This window comes from Saimiri boliviensis, chromosome 5 (assembly GCF_048565385.1).
Source record: "Saimiri boliviensis isolate mSaiBol1 chromosome 5, mSaiBol1.pri, whole genome shotgun sequence".
In the NCBI taxonomy this organism is placed as follows: Eukaryota; Metazoa; Chordata; class Mammalia; order Primates; family Cebidae; genus Saimiri; species Saimiri boliviensis.
Genome location: NC_133453.1, coordinates 129,601,408 through 129,618,859, shown reverse-complemented (window position 1 = coordinate 129,618,859; position 17,452 = coordinate 129,601,408). Strand labels below are relative to the sequence as shown.

General features: G+C 46.1%; 1 protein-coding gene across 3 annotated transcripts in view; it reads left to right on the top strand.

Annotated features, from left to right (window-relative positions):
• ZNF592 (zinc finger protein 592) overlaps positions 1-16,809 on the top strand; it is a 57,751-nt gene extending 40,942 nt beyond the window's left edge. For all 3 annotated transcript variants that reach the window (XM_074399964.1, XM_074399963.1, XM_039479996.2), the window contains 7 exons: positions 4,329-4,507; positions 11,520-11,696; positions 11,934-12,093; positions 12,206-12,493; positions 12,713-12,825; positions 13,412-13,547; positions 15,362-16,809. In XM_074399964.1, coding sequence (XP_074256065.1) covers positions 4,329-4,507; positions 11,520-11,696; positions 11,934-12,093; positions 12,206-12,493; positions 12,713-12,825; positions 13,412-13,547; positions 15,362-15,904 — 1,596 coding nt within the window. In that variant the 3' untranslated portion in view covers positions 15,905-16,809. The remainder of the gene's footprint in view (positions 1-4,328; positions 4,508-11,519; positions 11,697-11,933; positions 12,094-12,205; positions 12,494-12,712; positions 12,826-13,411; positions 13,548-15,361) is intronic.
• Positions 16,810-17,452: the final 643 nt, after the last annotated feature.

Here is a 17,452-nt window from a genome sequence, read left to right as displayed (position 1 = left end):
CGCAAAGGGGCCAGGAGCTGCTATAGGATCCCACTGTAGATCCCACGCATCTCCTCCTGCTCTGTTTCAGTTTGCGTTTTTCTTCTGATGCGTCAGATAGTGTGTGGTCACTCTGGACCCCCTCCTCTGGGGCTTCAGTGTTCTTGCTGCCCCACCATGGTTGAGTTGGGCCAGGTTTACTTTATCTGAGTCAAGGGACCATAAGAACCCTTGGCAGTGGAGGTCTGTTGCCTGGGCCTGGGATGTTTTCACACTGTTCCTTATGTATCTTTTTTTTTTTTTTTTTTTTTTTTTTTTAGATGGAATCTTGCTTTGTTGCCTAGTGTGGAGTGCAGTGGTGCAGTCTTGGCTCACTGCAACTTCTGCCTCCTGGGTTCAAGTGATTCTCTTGCCTCAGCCTCCCAGGTAGCTGGGACTACAGGCGTGCACCACCACACCTAGCTAAATTTTGTATTTTTAGTAGAGCCAGGGTTTTGCCATGTTTCTCCAGGCTGGTTTTGAACTTCTAACCTCAAGTGATCCACTCGCCTTGGCCTCCCAAAGTGCTGGGATTACAGATGTGAGCCACTGCACCTGGGCTCCTTATGCATCTTCTAAAATTGGAGTAGGCAGAGGTCTGGGTGTAGGATCCCAGGCGGGCATGGCCCCCTTCTCATCCTACATCCTGTCTGTGTCATTCTGCCCTAGTGGGAGCTGGAGAAGAGCAGCCCTAGACAGGAAGGGAGGGAGTGCGCAGAGGCTGTTGGGCCTCTCTCAGCTAGTTCCAAATCCCTCACAAAGTCTCATGCTACGCTATGTGGCTTCTGAGTCTGAGGGAAAGCCCTGAGCTCTGGGATTAAAAACTAGGCTTGGTGGTTGCTGGGCTTGGGTTTTCCACAGGACAGTATCTAGCTTCAGCCCATATGTCCAGAGCAGGGGGTAGACAGATAGATTGGGCTCCATACCACAGCAGGGACTATGGGACCAGCATGGGTTTGGGCTTTCCATCTTTTTCCTGGGAGTCTGTCCCTAAACGGAGCATGCCTCCCTCTGCAGTGACCAAGGGAGTCTTTGATCCTTCTTGCTTTCCAAGCCACGTTGTTGGGGCAGGATGTCAGCACAGATGGATATTGTCATTCCACCCAACACAATAGTAATCCCTTAATATCACCTACTACAAGTTCACATTCACATTTTTCCAATTACGTCAAAAAATGTCTTTTTACAGTTGGGATTATTTTGAGTCAGGATCTGAACACGGGACTACACATCACATTTGTTTGTGTTTCATAAATAGTTCAGTCTGGAAGAGTACCTCTTCCCACTCCATCCTAGTGGGCACCCCTTTTTCATGCCATTGACTTGTTGAAGAAACTGGGTCATGTGTTCTGAGTATTTTCCAGAGCAATTCTGGGTTTGACTGATTGCTTCCTGAGTTTTCTAGAACTACTTTGAGTTTTACTGATTACTTCCTCATGCAATTAATTTTTTCCTCCATATCCCATGTTTTTTTTTGGTAGACTGGAAGTTAGCAATAAAGACTTGATTAGATTCAGGTCATTTTTGATGGAGGTGGGGTGGAGGGTGCTTCGTTCTTCCTGTTTCATGACTTAAGGAGGCACAAAGCACCTGATTTTCTCACTTTTAATGGTGCTGAATTGATGAGAGTGAATTTAGGTGATGATATTTTGATCCCTTCATTGTAAAGCTCCCCAACTTTTACCTAATTATTCATCAGCAATCACTGCTTGAGTCTGATTTTATTGAGTTTCAAAGGATATTTTTCTAATCTATTGTTTATTTCTAAAGTATCGTTCTTGCTTCCATGAGGGCTATGTGGTTACTCTCAAAAAGAGTTTATGTTGAAAATTGGGATAATTAATTTGTTCCTTTTAATTAGCAGTTTTCAGAGTTGTGAGTTGATACCCTGACATTCTCAATTGGTGTTCTAAGAGTCCCTCCTCTATTTTTAAAAAAATTGTGGTAAATTACATGTAATATAAAATTTCCCATTACAATATTTTGATATGTACAGTTCAGTAGTGTTAATGTTGAGTATATTCTCATTGTTGTAAAACCAGTCTCCAGAACTCTTCATGTTACAAAACTGAAACCCTGTACTCATTTAAAAAAACAAACAAAAAACAGGTCCCATTTCTCTTCCTTCCCCCAAGCCCTGGCAACCACCCTTATGTTATCTGTCTCTAGAAGTTTGAATATTCTAGGTATCTCATACCAGTGGAATCACACAGCATTTGTCTTTTTGTGACTGGCTTTTCCATTTAGCATGTCCTCAAGGTTCATCTATGTTGTAGCATGTGTCCAGATTTCCTTCTTTTCTGGCCAGGCGCAGTGGCTCACACCTGTAAGCCCAGCACTTTGGGAGGCTGAGGTGGGTGGATCATTTATTTGAAGTCAGGAGTTCGAGACTAGCCTGGCTAACATGGTGAAACCCTGTCTCTACTAAAAAAAAAAAAAACCAAAAAACAGCAAAAAAACATTAGCTGGGCAGTAGTGGCATGTGCCTGTAATCCCAGCTACTCGGGAGGCTGAGGCAGGAGAATCGCTTGAGCCTAGGAGGTGGAGGTTGTGGAGGGCTGCAATCATACCACTGTGCTCCAGTCTGGGTGACAGACTGAGATCCCATCTAAAAAAAAAAAAATTCTTTTTTTAAGGTTGAATAATATTCCATTGTGTGTATATACCACATTTTGTTTATCTTTTCATCCATTGATAGTTATTTAAACGTCTTAGCTATTATGAATAATGTTGCTATGAACATGGGCTCAAAAGTATTATCTCTTTAAGATCTTGCTTTTAAGTCTTTTGAGTACACACCCAGACATAGCATTGCTGGATCATATGATAGTTGTATGTTTAACTTTTTGCGATACCACTGTACTGTTTTCCACAGTAGATGCACCATTTTATATTCCTGCCAACAGTATGCAAGTGTGCCAGCTTTTCCACATCCTCACCAGCACTTATTTTCTGTTCTTTCAAATAGTGGTCATCTGCGGGGCATGGTGGCTCATGCCTGCAATTCCAGCACTTTGGGAGGCGGAGGTGGGCGGGCAGACCGTGAGGTTAGGAGTTTAAAACCAGCGGCCTGGTCAACATGGTGAAACCCCATCTCTACTAAAAATGCAAAAAATTAGCCCAATGCAGTGGCACACACCTGTAATCCCAGCTACTCTGGAGGCTGAGGTAGGAGAATCGCTTGAACCCAGGAGGTGGAGGTTGTGGTGAGCGCAGATCACACCGCTGCACTCCAGCCTGGGTGACAGAGCAAGACTGTGCCTCCAGAAAAAAAAAAAACAGTAGTCTTCTTAGTGAGTTTGAGGTGACCTCCTCTGTTGGTTTTGATGTTGTAATGGCTCATTGATTTTTATACATTCAATGTGTTTACATATTCAGTCATTCTTTTTGATGCTCATGTTACCCATTTTTGGTCAGTGGCAGCCCCTTCGAGCTGACTTCTGTGTCCCTTTAGGCAGTGCCTCTGACTCCACATCATTGTCCCCCTCTGTGAGTAGGATAGGTGTCTCCTTTACTAAGAAGTTAAGAAGAACCTTTTCATCATGTAGGCATCAGCTAAGTCTTTTCCATTTCCCCGTGGGCTGGCTGCTTGTCAGAGCTCTGCCCATCAGCTTCAGTGAGCCCAGTTGTAGGACTTGTACTTCCCCTGGTTTTCTCCTGAGGCTGAGAACAAAGGAGCTGCTACCTAATCTACCCTGTCTCTGGGTATATTTGCTTAGCTGTGGCTCAGGGAACGCCCCCCCCTGCCCCCGCCACCTCCCATCTGCCTCTGCAACTCTCCCACTCCCAAGAGTGGGCAAACAGGGCTAGAGTGATGGAAACTGGCAAGACCACTCAGTCAGTCTATATTGAGAGCCTTCTGAATACCAGTCAGGGTGGTCTCAGATCCATTTTGGAAGTCACTGAACCACCTGACTAGAGGTTTGAGCAGGTCTCCACCAGGCAATTGTTGTGGGTGGATGGCAAGAACTGCCTCTACTGAGCTATGACAGAGACACTGGTGGGTCTGGCAGTACAGTGAGGTCTTAGAATTCAAGAAGTGCTTTAGGCCTCTACAAAGGAAAAGCTAGTTCTGCTAAATCAGAGAGAATAGGTGATTAATAAGGTGTCAGACAAAGTTTTTTTGGGTATCAGTATCAACACTCAAAATGAGGTCTCAGGGTGTCAGAAGTGTCTAGGAGAGTTGGAAGAGAGAATGGTTGGGGGAAGGAGCTGTTCTGACCCAGATACTAGAAAGCCAGACAGGCCCAATTGGAGAACCACAGGCCTGTGTCCTCTGCATGATCTGCTTTCTTGGTGTTCTTTCCTAGACCTGCCAGGTATGCCAGATGCTGCTGCCCAACCAGTGCAGTTTCTGTGCCCACCAGCGGATTCATGCACACAAGTCCCCCTACTGCTGCCCGGAGTGTGGGGTCCTCTGCCGCTCTGCCTACTTCCAGACACATGTAAAGGAGAATTGCCTGCACTATGCCCGCAAGGTGGGCTACAGGTGGGTGCTGCCTGGCTTGCTGTCCTGGTATTGCCCAATGGCTGGTCCTTTTCCTAAGCCAGAATTCATTTCAGATAGTTTTGGTCTTAAGAGGCCTGGGTTCCAGTTCAATAGGACAAGAGCATTGGATGGTATGTGGATAGACATTTTTTATTTGGTAGCAGACAGGAAGAACAAGAGAGAGAGAAGAGTGAGGATTTTAAAAAACTTAAGTATTAAAAAAATAGCTCTGGAATTTTGGGGAGACTAGAATGCATGTAATACTTTATTTGGTTTAAAAAAGTATGTAAGTTTAATTTGCTCACAAAGTTAACATGTTTGGCACAGTAAATGTACAGTACTGTTTCAATAATGAATGTACTAATTACAGTACTTGGAAATGTTTGCAGGTTTTAACAAACAGGGCTACAAGATGCCAAACTCAAAGGGCTTTAGTATCTTTCTTTTTGTTAATTTTTGTCAGTTTGTGGCAAAATAACCAAAACCTGAGAATAGAAAAAAGGATCAGCCTCATAGTAAAACCAAGAAAACTCTTATTTTAAATGGAATCTCCTCCATTGTGTCAAACACACATAGCAAGAAGTCATTTTCGGGAAAAAGATCGAAGTGAGGAGAAAACTTCCCTCTAGAGCTCATTGATCTGTAACTTGTTTTCTGCTCTTTGGCATTAAATGTTTTTGTGTTTTAGTTTGTTTGACTTTTTTGTGTGTACTCATTATTGTCTTTAGCATTGTGTTAGACACTCAGGGTAAAAAGATGATTGAGACACAGTCCTTGCCCTGGTAGGTTACAAGAGAAAAGAACATAAGTAATTGTAACTCAGAGTGCTAAGTCCCACAGTAGAGAAATGGTCAGGAAAGCTTCCTAAAGGAGATATTAGGAGATTTTTCAGACAAAAGAGAGGGAAAGCATACCTGGCAAGGGCCTGAGCAGGAATCTCAGCGTACAGATAAGGGGTGTCAGGAATGATAATTATGATTGTATAGAAGAATGTCAGGATGAATTGTGGGAGTGGGGAGAAATGAAACTAGGGAGTTGGCAGAGTCGGGTCATGCAAGACCTTGTATTTTTTGGTAGACATTTGGACTTTATCCAGTGGACAGTGAGGAGCTACAGAAAGATTTGCAGTAGGGCAGTGATTCGGCTAGTATGTTTTAGAAAGATCATTCTGGGAAGTGAACACACATATTAGTGAGGGGAGAGACAAGAGACTTCCTGAAAGGCAAGTATGATGGTCCAGATGAGATGCTGAGGGCTTCACTGAAGGAATGATCATAGGAGTGGAGAAAAGGTAGACTTGAGAGGGGTTTAGGAAGAAGCATCGAGATTTGATAATAGCTTTTATATGGAATGAGGGATGAGGAGTTTGGCAGAGGCCCCCAGGCCAGGCCAGGCCATGCAATACCTTATATTCCTTGGCAGGCATTTGGACATTTTCCAGTGGACATTGAAAGATTTGTAGCAGGGTAGTAATCTCACTAGTGTGTTTTAGAAAGATCATTCTGGGAAGTTAACACACATACATACGCACACACACACACACACACACACACATACACACATATTTTTTGTTAACATGCATATATAAAGCTTTGCAATGACTCCCAGATTTTTGTCTTGGGGTAAACATTATATTTTTATGTATTTTTTGAGACAGGGTCTCACTGTCTCCCAGGCTGGAGGGCAGTAGTGTGAATGTGGCTCACTGCAGCCTTGACCTCCTAAGCTCAGGTGATCCTCCCATCTCGGCCTCCCAGGTAGCTGGGACTAAGGCGCACACCACAATGCCTGGCTAACTTTTTGTATTTTTTGTAGAGACAAGAGTTTCATCATGTTGCCCAGGCCAATCACAAAACTCCTGAGCTCAATGATCCTTCCACCTCAACTCCCCAAAGTGTTGGGATTACAGGAATGAGCCACTGTGCCTGGCTGGTGTAAACATTTTAAAATGTAGACTGATTTCTTTTTCATCTTATGGAGGATGGAGTATCTAAAGTACATTAAAAACAAGACAAACCTAAGACAGGATTATACAATGCACCTACCACCATGTTGCTGAACAGCATTGCCTGGCAGCTTCCCAACTGCATTTTAAACCAAACATCTGAATATGTGTTTTTACAGTATCCTGTAACATTTAAAAATACCTTTCTAACCTTGACTTAAGTGCTTCTTGTTCCAAGATCAAATCCAATCCAGTAGTAATACAATCAACACTTAAATATTTATCTTTAAATCTTGAATCCAATAATTTTTTTTTTTTTTTTTTTTTTTTTTTTTTTTTTTTTTTGAGATGGCATCTCTCTCTGTCACCCAGGCTGGAGTGCAGTGGCTCCATTTTGGCTCACTGCAATCTCTGCCTCTCAGGTTTTAAGCAATTCTCCTGCCTCAGCCTCCTGAGAAGCTGGAATTATAGGCATGTGCCACCACGCCTGGCTAATTTTTTTGTTTTTATTAGAGATGGTGTTTCACGATGTTGGCCAGGCTGGTCTCAAACTCCTGACCTCAGGTGATCCACCTGCCTCAGCCTTCCAAAGTGCTGGGATTGCAGGTGTGAACCACCATGCCTGGCCCAAGAAATTTTTAATTATATGGATAGATTAATACCATTTTTTGTTTTTAATTACATAGTTTCTTATGTACAAGTAAAAAGAAATGTAATGTCTCAGAAGTAATTCAGTTTATCAAACCTTTTTGTAAGGAATGCCAGACCAAATGTATTGTGATTCAGCGAGAGGGATTACTGAAGATAGTGATGTTAAAATTTTCAGTGATCTGCAGTTGAAGTCAGAAGATGTACACACCATTACAGTGTTAATTACAGAGCTGTGCAATCACTACAAACAATTTTAGAATATTTTACTATCAGGAAAAAACCTCATATCCACCACTTCTTTCATCCCCCTACCCCTAGGCAATCACTAATTTACTTTCTGTCTCATAGCTCTTCTGGACATGTCATATAAATGGAATTATATAATATTCTTAGCATAATCTTTGCAAGTTCATCCACATTGTAGCATATGTCAGTATTTCATTCCTTATTATGGCTGAATGAGATTCCATTGTGGGGATATACCATGTTTTGTTTATCCATTTGTCAGCTAATGGACATTTAGGTTTGGTTCCACCTTTTGGCTATCATGAATAATGAATAATACCATTATAATGCTGCTAAAGAACATTCATGTACAAGTTATCATGTGGACATGTTTTCAGTTGCTTTGGATACCTAGGAGCAAAATAGCTGGGTCAAATAGTAACTATATAGGGAGGGGAACATCACACACTGGGGCTTGTTGCGGGGTGGGGGAGCTAGAGGAGGGATAGCATTAGGAGAAATACCTAAGGTAGCTGATGGGTTGATGGGTGCAGCAAACTACTATGGCATGTGTATGCCTATGTAACAAACCTGCACGTTCTGCACATGTATCCCAGAGCTTAAAGTATAATTTAAAAAAGAAGAAAAAAAATAGTAACTGTATGTTTAACTTTTTGAGAAACTGTCAGACTATTTTCCAAAGTGACTGTACCATTTTTACATTCCCACCAGCAGTGCTTGAAGGTTTTGATTTCTCTGTGTGCTTGTCAACACTTGTTATAGTCTGACTTTTTTATTGTAACCATCCTTGTGGGTGGGAAGTGGTTTCTTGTTTCCCTGATGGTTAACGGTGTTGATCATGTGCTTATTGGACTCCATCTTCTTTGGAGAAATGTCTATTCAGTTCATTTGCCCACTTCTGAATTGGGTTACTTGACATCTTATGATTGAGTCATAAGTTTTTTATATCTTCTGAATACAAGTTCCTTGTCAGATTTGCAAATATTTTCTCCCACTTTGTGGATGTTAATTTTTTAAAATAAATTCTCAAGATACCTATGTTCCATTTTATTGCACTCTACTACAGAATTTTACAATATTTTTATGGTTTGCATTACTTTTGCTTTTACTTGAAGATAATGTAAAAAGTCTATATATGGTTATGTAATATATAAATACAGATAAAATTTCTATGTATTTTATGTAAAATATGCATACATATATATATTTCCAAAGTGTATAAATTATTCTGTTCTTTGTTAATAATGTGGAGAGTGGCCAGAGATGTGGTAAGGAAGTAAGTTTAGATTGTTGTAATGTTATTTTCTTATTTGTGATTATTAACAAAGTTAAACACTTTGTTGCTTATTATCTTTTCTAAAACTACATATTTCACAACATATGATTCTATAATTGTCTATTTTCTCTTAAAAAACTGTGGTCAAGTGTTGTGTCATGTTGGCACTCTTTCTGCACACCTTCTCATCAACTTGTAAACCCTGTTGGATTCAGTCCTTCCTTGAGGGTACTTTGCGTGTGTTCTTACTTTCAGTGAGGTTTCTCAAAGAATGTCTACCAGATACATAGAAGGTATTTTCAGTAGCATTTGAGAAGAGTGTATTTCTACTGTTGCTGCAGAAGTGTGGTCAAACAGCACAAATAAAGCCACTTAAGAGATTCTTTACTCATATCAGGTGTACTTGGCTACTTTGGATTAATGTAAAAATATGTGCATTTTTTTCTCTTCATAATACTTTGTAGTGTGGAAGGACTTCCATGTGCTAGAAGTTGGTTTCACTGTTTTGTTTAGCAGGAAAAAATGGAAAGTTAAGTAAGTAGCTTGTATGGAAACCTTAATTTAAAGCATATACAAATTTAGTAATGAATGCTCTGTGGAGTTCATTCTGGTTCTGTGGGCTGCTCATGATTGCTAATTAAATTTTCTTGCTTTCTTTTCCTTTTTTTTTTTGAGATGGAGTCTTACTCTGTTACCCAAGCTGGAGTACAGTGGCGCAATCCCAGCTCACTACAACCTCTGCCTCCCGGGGTCAAGCCATTTTCCTGCCTCAGCCTCCCGAGTAGCTGGGATTACAGGCACGTGCCTCCATGCCCGGCTAATTTTTTTATTTTTAGTAGAGATGGGGTTTCCCCATGCTGGCCAGGCTGGTCTCGAACTCCTGACCTCATGATCTGCCCATCTCAGCCTCCCAAAGTGCTGGTATTACAGGCATGAGCCACCATGCCTGGCTGCTAATTAAATTTTTGAAGGTGATTCTCTATCCCTCCCTCTAATACACACAAGGAAGAAAAAAGATTGTTCAGGATTCTGTTGTGATTTATGTGGACTGTGAAAATGTATTACGCCTGTAATACCAGCAATTTGGGAGGCTGAAGCTGGTAGATCACCTGAGGTCAGGAGTTCAAGACCAGCCTGGCCAACGTGGTGAAACCCTGTCTCTGCTAAAAATACAAAAGTAAGCTAGGTTTGGTGACACATGCCTATAATCCCAGCTACTTGGGAGGCTGAGACAGAATCACTTGAATCTGGGAGGTGGAGGTTGCAGTGAGCCAAGATTGTGCCACTGCACTCCAGCCTGGGTGACAGAGCAAGACTCTGTCTCAAAAAAAAAAAAAAAAAAAAAAAAAAAAAAAAAAAAAAGTATTAATGTAGTAAAATGAAGGGTAACATTCAGGAGTCAAAGAATTCTTAAATGAAGTCATGCCCTTTATTTTAGCAAAGCAACTGCCTATCTTTAATGCCTATGGGGATGTCAGTATTATGAGACCAGGCAATATTGCAACAAAAGGAAGATAAGGAATAGCAAAGAGGGGAAAGGTGTTTTCCCATGTAGGGGAGACCTGTGTATGTTTATAGGCAGGAAGAAACGCTGAACACAGGAGAGGGACTAGGAATCTTATGGATGCGGCTTGGCATGGAAGAAGATCATATTATTCTCCAATATCGAAAAAAGGAAAAGCAGTATTTATAGAGAGATATCATGAAGTTGAAACAAGTTCCATATGGCCTCAAAAAAAGGCTTAAGACATTCTTTATCTTATTTATGTATTGTAAAAAAAAAAAAAAAAAAAAATCCACAAAACAATCCAGAAAATACAAATTGGTAGTGAGAAAAGAAATGAAAAGTTACCCATAGTTTCACCAAGGAGACATCACAGCACTTTTGAGCTGCGTGGAGCAGTATAGGATAGGACCAGCCATGTGTGGCTACTGGGTACAGGAAATGTGGCCAGTGCAACTAAGGAACTGAATTTTTATTTTATTTTATTAATTGAAATAGGCACATGAACAGTGGAGCTTCCCCCCACGCCTCCCCCAGGAGACAGATTCTCACTTTATCACCCAGGCTGGAATGCAGTGGCACAATCTCGGCTTACTGCAGCCTCTGCCTCCTGGGTTCAAGTGATTCTCCTGCCTCAGCCACCTGAGTAGCTGGGATTACAGGCACATGCCACCACGTCCAGCTAATTTTTGTATTTTTAGTAGAGGTTTTTGCCATGTCGGCCATGTCTGGTCTTCCATCCCCCTCGGCCTTCCCAAGTGCTGGGATTATAGGCATGAGCCACTATGCCTGGCCCAGTGGAGTTATTGACCATTCCTTTATCACAGCAAGTTCCACTGGACAACACTACTCTGGAGTCTTTCTTCCTTGGCTTTAAGAGTTGTTTCAATGTAATTGTTGTTCTGGTGAGCATAGCAGTGCCTGACTGTATGTTTTGTTAAGTGGCCATCCCTGCTTACTCGTACCAGCCTGTGGGAAGGCATGGGCTTTGTGCAACCTCCTTCTGAAATTCTTGGACTTCTACAGTTGTCTCACACTTAAATATGCCATTATGGAACCATTTTCTTCCCTCTCCACTTCCACCAACTTCTCTTAGGTAGGCTAGATTTTCAGTTTGCAGAATATCCTCTGGCCAGTGCAGGGAGGGTTGGGGTATCTCCCTTCTTTATAAGGCATGATCTGGGCTTGGGGGCCACTGTGTGGCCACATTGTCCCAGACGATAGCAAGCAGACCCTCAGGCTGTACTTGTGGAGAGTGGAAGTCTGAGTGATTGAGGGAGGGAGAAGGTGCCTGGATAGCTGTGTTTCTGTTCTCCATCCCTCTTGCAGTACCACCTCTGGGTCCAGTACTCCCTCGGCTCCACCCACACTACCCCACCTTTTTGTCTAGGTGCATCCACTGTGGTGTCGTCCACCTGACCTTGGCCTTGCTGAAAAGCCACATCCAGGAGCGACACTGCCAGGTTTTCCACAAATGTGCATTCTGCCCCATGGCCTTCAAGACTGCCAGCAGTACCGCGGACCACAGTGCCACCCAGCACCCCACGCAGCCCCACAGACCCTCCCAGTGAGTGCAGCTCCAGGGCCAGGAGGCCCTGTGGGGCAGAGAGGAGCCTGGGTGCTGTAGGGGGTGGGATAGGGATGGGTCAGGGAGCTGGGATTAGGGGCAGAGATGCCTGGGGTCATACTAAGGATGCTCTCCTGAGGCAGGGGAGCATCCACATTGGCAGAGGTGGGTGGAGGGGCTGCGTGGTTCTGCCAGCAGAGCCTTGGCTATCTCATTCCCTGGGGCTTGTCTCCCCAGGCTCATTTATAAGTGCTCCTGTGAAATGGTCTTCAACAAGAAGAGGCACATTCAGCAGCATTTTTACCAGAATGTCAGCAAGACGCAGGTGGGCGTCTTCAAGTGTCCTGAGTGCCCACTCTTGTTTGTGCAGAAGCCGGAGTTGATGCAACATGTCAAGGTGGGATGCCTTGGGGGAGGATGCTGGGGAGGAGGGCACATGCCTGGCCTGGGTGTCTGACTCTGTGCATCTTTCCCCTTGCCCAGTTAGTAATCGCTCTCCCCATCCCCAGAGCACCCACGGTGTTCCCCGAAATGTGGACGAGCTGTCAAGCCTCCAGTCTTCAGCGGACTCATCCTCAAGCCGCCCTGGCTCTCGAGTTTCCACTGAGCCCCCAGCCACTAGTGTGGCTGCTCGGAGCAGCTCCCAGCCTTCTGGCCGCTGGGGTAGGCCTGAAGCCCATCGCAGGGTGGAAGCCAGGCCGCGGCTGAGGAACACTGGCTGGACCTGTCGGGAGTGCCAGGAGTGGGTTCCAGATCGGGAGAGCTATGTGTCCCACATGAAAAAGAGCCATGGTCGGGTAAGTGCAGCCATGTAGTCACAATGCAGAGCCCAGTCCTCTGGACTTCTTTCTGTAAGTCAGCAACCCTAGGGTTCCTGTGCTTTGGGCCTGGTGGGTACCACAAATGTTGAGGTCGTTGGGGGTATCCTCTTTTCTGCCCATGGCATCTGAGAAGAAAGATGTACCCAGAACTGTTTTAAGCTCTGATGCTTTGTGTGTTGCCACCTCCTTCCGTAGACATTGAAGCGGTACCCGTGCCGGCAGTGTGAACAGTCCTTCCACACCCCCAACAGCCTGCGCAAACATATCCGCAACAACCACGACACAGTAAAGAAGGTCTACACCTGCGGGTGAGTCCCTGGGATGATAGTGAGGAGGCCTGAGGTTCAGAAGACTCTGTCCATGGCACCACGGGGGTTTTTCTCTGCTGCAAGATCAGGTGTCTAAGACAAGAGACAAGTGAGTTTCCTACAGGAAGAAACTGGCTAAGTGAGAAATCAGGGGCAGGTCAGAAACCAGCTTCCAGAACCTGGTAGCTCCTGAACCTTCCCCTGTTACTCTAGCCCGGGTCTGAATAGCTTCTCAGTCACGAAGCACCCTGAGGCCGAGAGGCTTCTTACACCATCTGCCTGTGCGTTGGAGTGTACCTGGCCCTTTCACTCTGACTGCTGGACTAGCACTTGGGTCTCTGGGCAGTGACATAGGGAGTGTCCAGTGAGACTGTGGCTGAGGGCCATGTGTCAAGAGTGCAAGTATTACGATGTGCTATTGTCTGCCACCTTGGCAGCCCTCTGGATGGATCCCTCTGTGGAGCACCCAGCACCAGCCAGCCCAGGAGTCTGCTGCAGACTCCCTCCTTCCTGGCTGTGGTGGGAACAGCACTGAGGGAGCCTGCGGCCCAGACTCTTACTTGACCTTTCTGCTGTGCTTCTGCAGGTACTGCACAGAGGACAGCCCCAGCTTTCCTCGGCCCTCCCTCCTGGAGAGCCACATCAGCCTTATGCATGGCATCAGAAACCCTGATTTGAGCCAGACATCCAAAGTCAAACCTCCGGGTGGACATTCCCCTCAGGTGAGTGTGGGCTCCCTGCCTGCCGGAGCTGGAGGGGCATTAGGAAGGCTGCTGTTGTGGCCACAGAGCAATCAGAGTGACAGCTTCCCTCAGTGTGGGTCACTCTCTAGTCCCGTGTGACTCCCCTGGGCGTTGGACACAAGTAGAGGATAAGGACAAAGACCCATAAGGTGGCCTGTCAGCCTTTTGTTACTGTTGCCTCCCTGTTACCATGGCCCCCTCTGTAGGTGTGTGCTGTGCTCTGTGGACTTTGGAGCATTTTCACATACACCATTCTCTTTCTGCCTCACAGCAGTCCTGAGGCAGGAGCACACAGGATTGCCTTGTCAGATGAGGCTAACGATGTTTGGCCAACTTACCTCCCAACCTTCTCACTAGATATAGGAAGAGCCAGGCCTAGACCTGCTATCCTGGTTCCTTGCCCTATGATCTCATCCTGGTTCCATGCCCTGTTCCAATTTCTGGAGCAGCCTGGTTTTTCTTCCTCACTGCAGCCTCTTTCCATACCATGGTAGGGGGCTATTCCACAGAGGGGTCAGGTATGTCTGGGAAGCCCTAAGAGCCGCCTGGAGTTTCAGGGCATTCTCAAAACTTTCTTCCCTATTCAGATGGTGTCAGTGGTTGGCAAAGGCCCTTTCATGCATAGTAGCTGGGGATATTGATTGATTTTTTTTGGCAACACCTGTCCAATTGTAAAATGCACATCCTCCCTTCCCCTAGAATGCACATACCCTTTGACCCAACAATTGCGCTTGTAGAATTTATCTATTAGAGGTCTTTGCCTTGGGCATAAAGAAGGCTGCTCAAGGATGTTTGCTGCAGCACTGTGTGCAGTAACACAGATGGAACTCAACTAAATATCTGCCACTGGGCACTTCCCATCTCCACAGTGGGTTAGTGTGCTGCCTTTAGAAGAATCAAGCCTCTGTATGTTCTCCCATGGAGACACACTCCCATACATGTTGTTAAGTAAAAAGCAGAGTGAAGAAAAGCATGCATATGCTGGGTGTGGTGGCTCATGCCTCTAATCCCATCACTTCGGGAGGCCAAAGTGGAAGGATCACTTGAGCCCAGGAGTTCGAGACCAGCCCCGACAACATAGGGAGACTCTGTCTTTACAATAAATAAGTAAATAAATTTGCTGGTTGAGGTGGTGTGTACCTATAATTCCATCTACTCAGGAGGCTGAGGCGGAAGGATCACTTAAGCCCTGAGGTCAAGACTGCGGTGAGCTGTGTTCACGCCACTGCACTCTCACCTGGGTAACAAAATGAGACCCTGTCTCATGGAATAAAATAAAAAATTAGCCGGTGCAGTGACGTTCACTTGTCCCAGCTACTCATGAGGTTGAAGTGGGAGGCTCGCTTAGGCGCAGGTCAAGGATACAGTGAGCTGTGGTCGCGCCACTGCACTCCTGCCTGGGTAACAAAGTGAGACCCTGCCCCCAAAAAGCTAAAGAAAAGAAAAGTATTCATGGCATGCCATCATTTTGTCAGAGACAGTAGTTTGGTTTTGTATATGCATAGGGTATCTCTTGGAGGAGTCACAAACCCAGGTAATATGTTCTCTGGATAGCAGGCCTGGGGAGTGGGGTAATCTCTATACCCTTGCCATGTTTTTGGAGTGTTGTGCCACATGCATAGGTTACATTACAAAACAAAGAATTGAAATAAACCAAATGTAAACCAGCGTTCAGGGCTGGGGTGACTCTGGCCTGGGTCGTGCCTTTTTTTGAGTCCTTGGGCTCATGGTCATGTCCGGGGGCTCATTCCAGGGCTTGGCCTGGACTCTCCTCACGCTGTCTCTCCTTTCAGGTGAACCATCTGAAAAGACCAGTCAGTGGAGTGGGGGACGCTCCAGGCACCAGCAATGGCGCAACTGTCTCTTCCACCAAAAGGCACAAGTCCCTTTTTCAGTGTGCAAAATGTAGTTTTGCCACAGACTCAGGGCTCGAGTTTCAGAGCCACATACCTCAGCACCAGGCGGACAGCTCCACAGCCCAGTGTCTCCTCTGTGGTCTGTGCTACACCTCTGCCAGCTCCCTCAGCCGCCACCTCTTCATTGTCCACAAGGTGAGAGACCAGGAGGAGGAGGAAGAGGAGGAAGAAGAGGAGGCATCGGCGGCAGTGGAGATGGCAGTGGAGGCGGCAGAGCCAGAGGAGGGCTCCGGGGAGGAGGTGCCCATGGAGACTAGAGAGAATGGACTGGAAGAATGTGTTGGCGAGCCTTTGTCAACTGACCCAGAGGCAAGGAGATCGCTGGGCCTGGCCCCTGAGGAGGAGGGTGGCCAAGATGATCACAGTCAACCACAGGCCTCTCAGGACCAGGACAGCCACGCACTGTCCCCTCAGGTGTGACCGGAGGCTTTGCAGTGTGCACGGTCAGGGGTGGTGCCGAAGTGTCTTCCACCTGCTGTGCGGACCTTGGGAAATAAAAGGCTCTGCCCTCGGTGCGGGTGTGAGTGTGGCCGGTTGTACCCTGGAGTAGTGTCTGCCCTGAGCTGCCAGTGCTGGGTATCCCCCAGCCCCAGGAAATGTGGGGTCAGCCAGGACCCTCACAGCTCTGAATTTGCTTCTGTTATTTATGGCTTTGTGCTGCTTCTTGGTACCCCATCTCTTGTCTGTGTCCTTCCAACCCCAGGCTGCTTATGTGGCCCAACCCCAATGCTGTCCGCTATGCTTGAACCCTGCAGCAGCTGTGCTCTTCTGGGAGGTTCCTGCTTGCTGCCTTCAGCCAGGGCACTCCTCAGAGCTCTATTTTCCTGCAGACACGAGCTCTCCTTCCTGCCTTTAGAGCCTGTGGAGGAGGGAAATGAGGGCTGCTGACACAGTGCCTCTGGGAGAGCTCTGCCTAGCCTGGTTTGGTGAGGGCCCTTGTTCACCTTGCCTTTCCTCCCTGTCTTCTCTGATTCTCTTCCCTCAAAATAGTCCTGAGAACTAATTGTCACACTGGCTCACCATGTCTCTGTGAGTGGGGTGGGAGAAGCCTCTGCTGCACACCTCTGTTTGGAACCTGGGGAAAGCAGGAGGTAAGGCCAAGGCAGGCAGGAGCCAGGAGCCAGACCCCTTGAGAAGGCGCTGTGGGTGGGTCTTCGTTCTGCCTTTCCTGGCAGGTGGGGTTGGGGCACACAGACATTGGAATATTTGTACTCCTGCTCTCGTGCCATTTGAGAGGCTGCTGCTCCAGGCAGGCCAGCCCCTCCTCCTCTTGGCTACACTCATGTTGCTCAAGACTATATTTCAAATAAAAAATCTTCTCACCATGCAGGTAGGCTCTTGTATTCCTCTCCAAGTGAGCCTGGCCCCACCCTGTCCCACCCAAGGGTCTTTCCCAGACTTCCCTGTTTGTTCCATCTCTGAGGGAGGACAAGACTTCCTACTGTCTAAGGAAGGCCTTCTCTAGATTCTGGAGCTTGTGGTTAGGAAACCAGGAGCCTTGGACTTAGTTCTCTAGAGACCTTCCGAAGGCGCAAGGGGAGGGCTCCATAACAGTCAAGTCACCTCCCAGGTCTCCCCGGCCTAGTGGCACTGGCTTTAGGGCCTGTCGAAATTTTCTGGGCACCTTAATCTTTCCTTCAGATGATTTTCAACCTAAGAGAACCACTTACCGGGAAGAAGGGAAAAGCGGATGGAGAAGAGGAATTTTGTAATTTTCTTACAGCATTCAAGAGCTTTCTTACTTCTTACAGCATTGCTGCTGCCACAGAGAACTCAGATATAGCAGAATTGGGATTAGACTTGGGAGACTGGCTGTCTTTTCACGGATGGTGCAGTCGGGGCCCGCCCAAGCACGAGGAGCAGGGCTGTGTGGAGGTGTCCTCTGACTTCCAACCCAGGTGGCATGGCGCTGGGCCCAGCAGGATCTAGTGCAGTAAAAGGAAGAGGGTGCTGGCTGCGTTTGTAGAG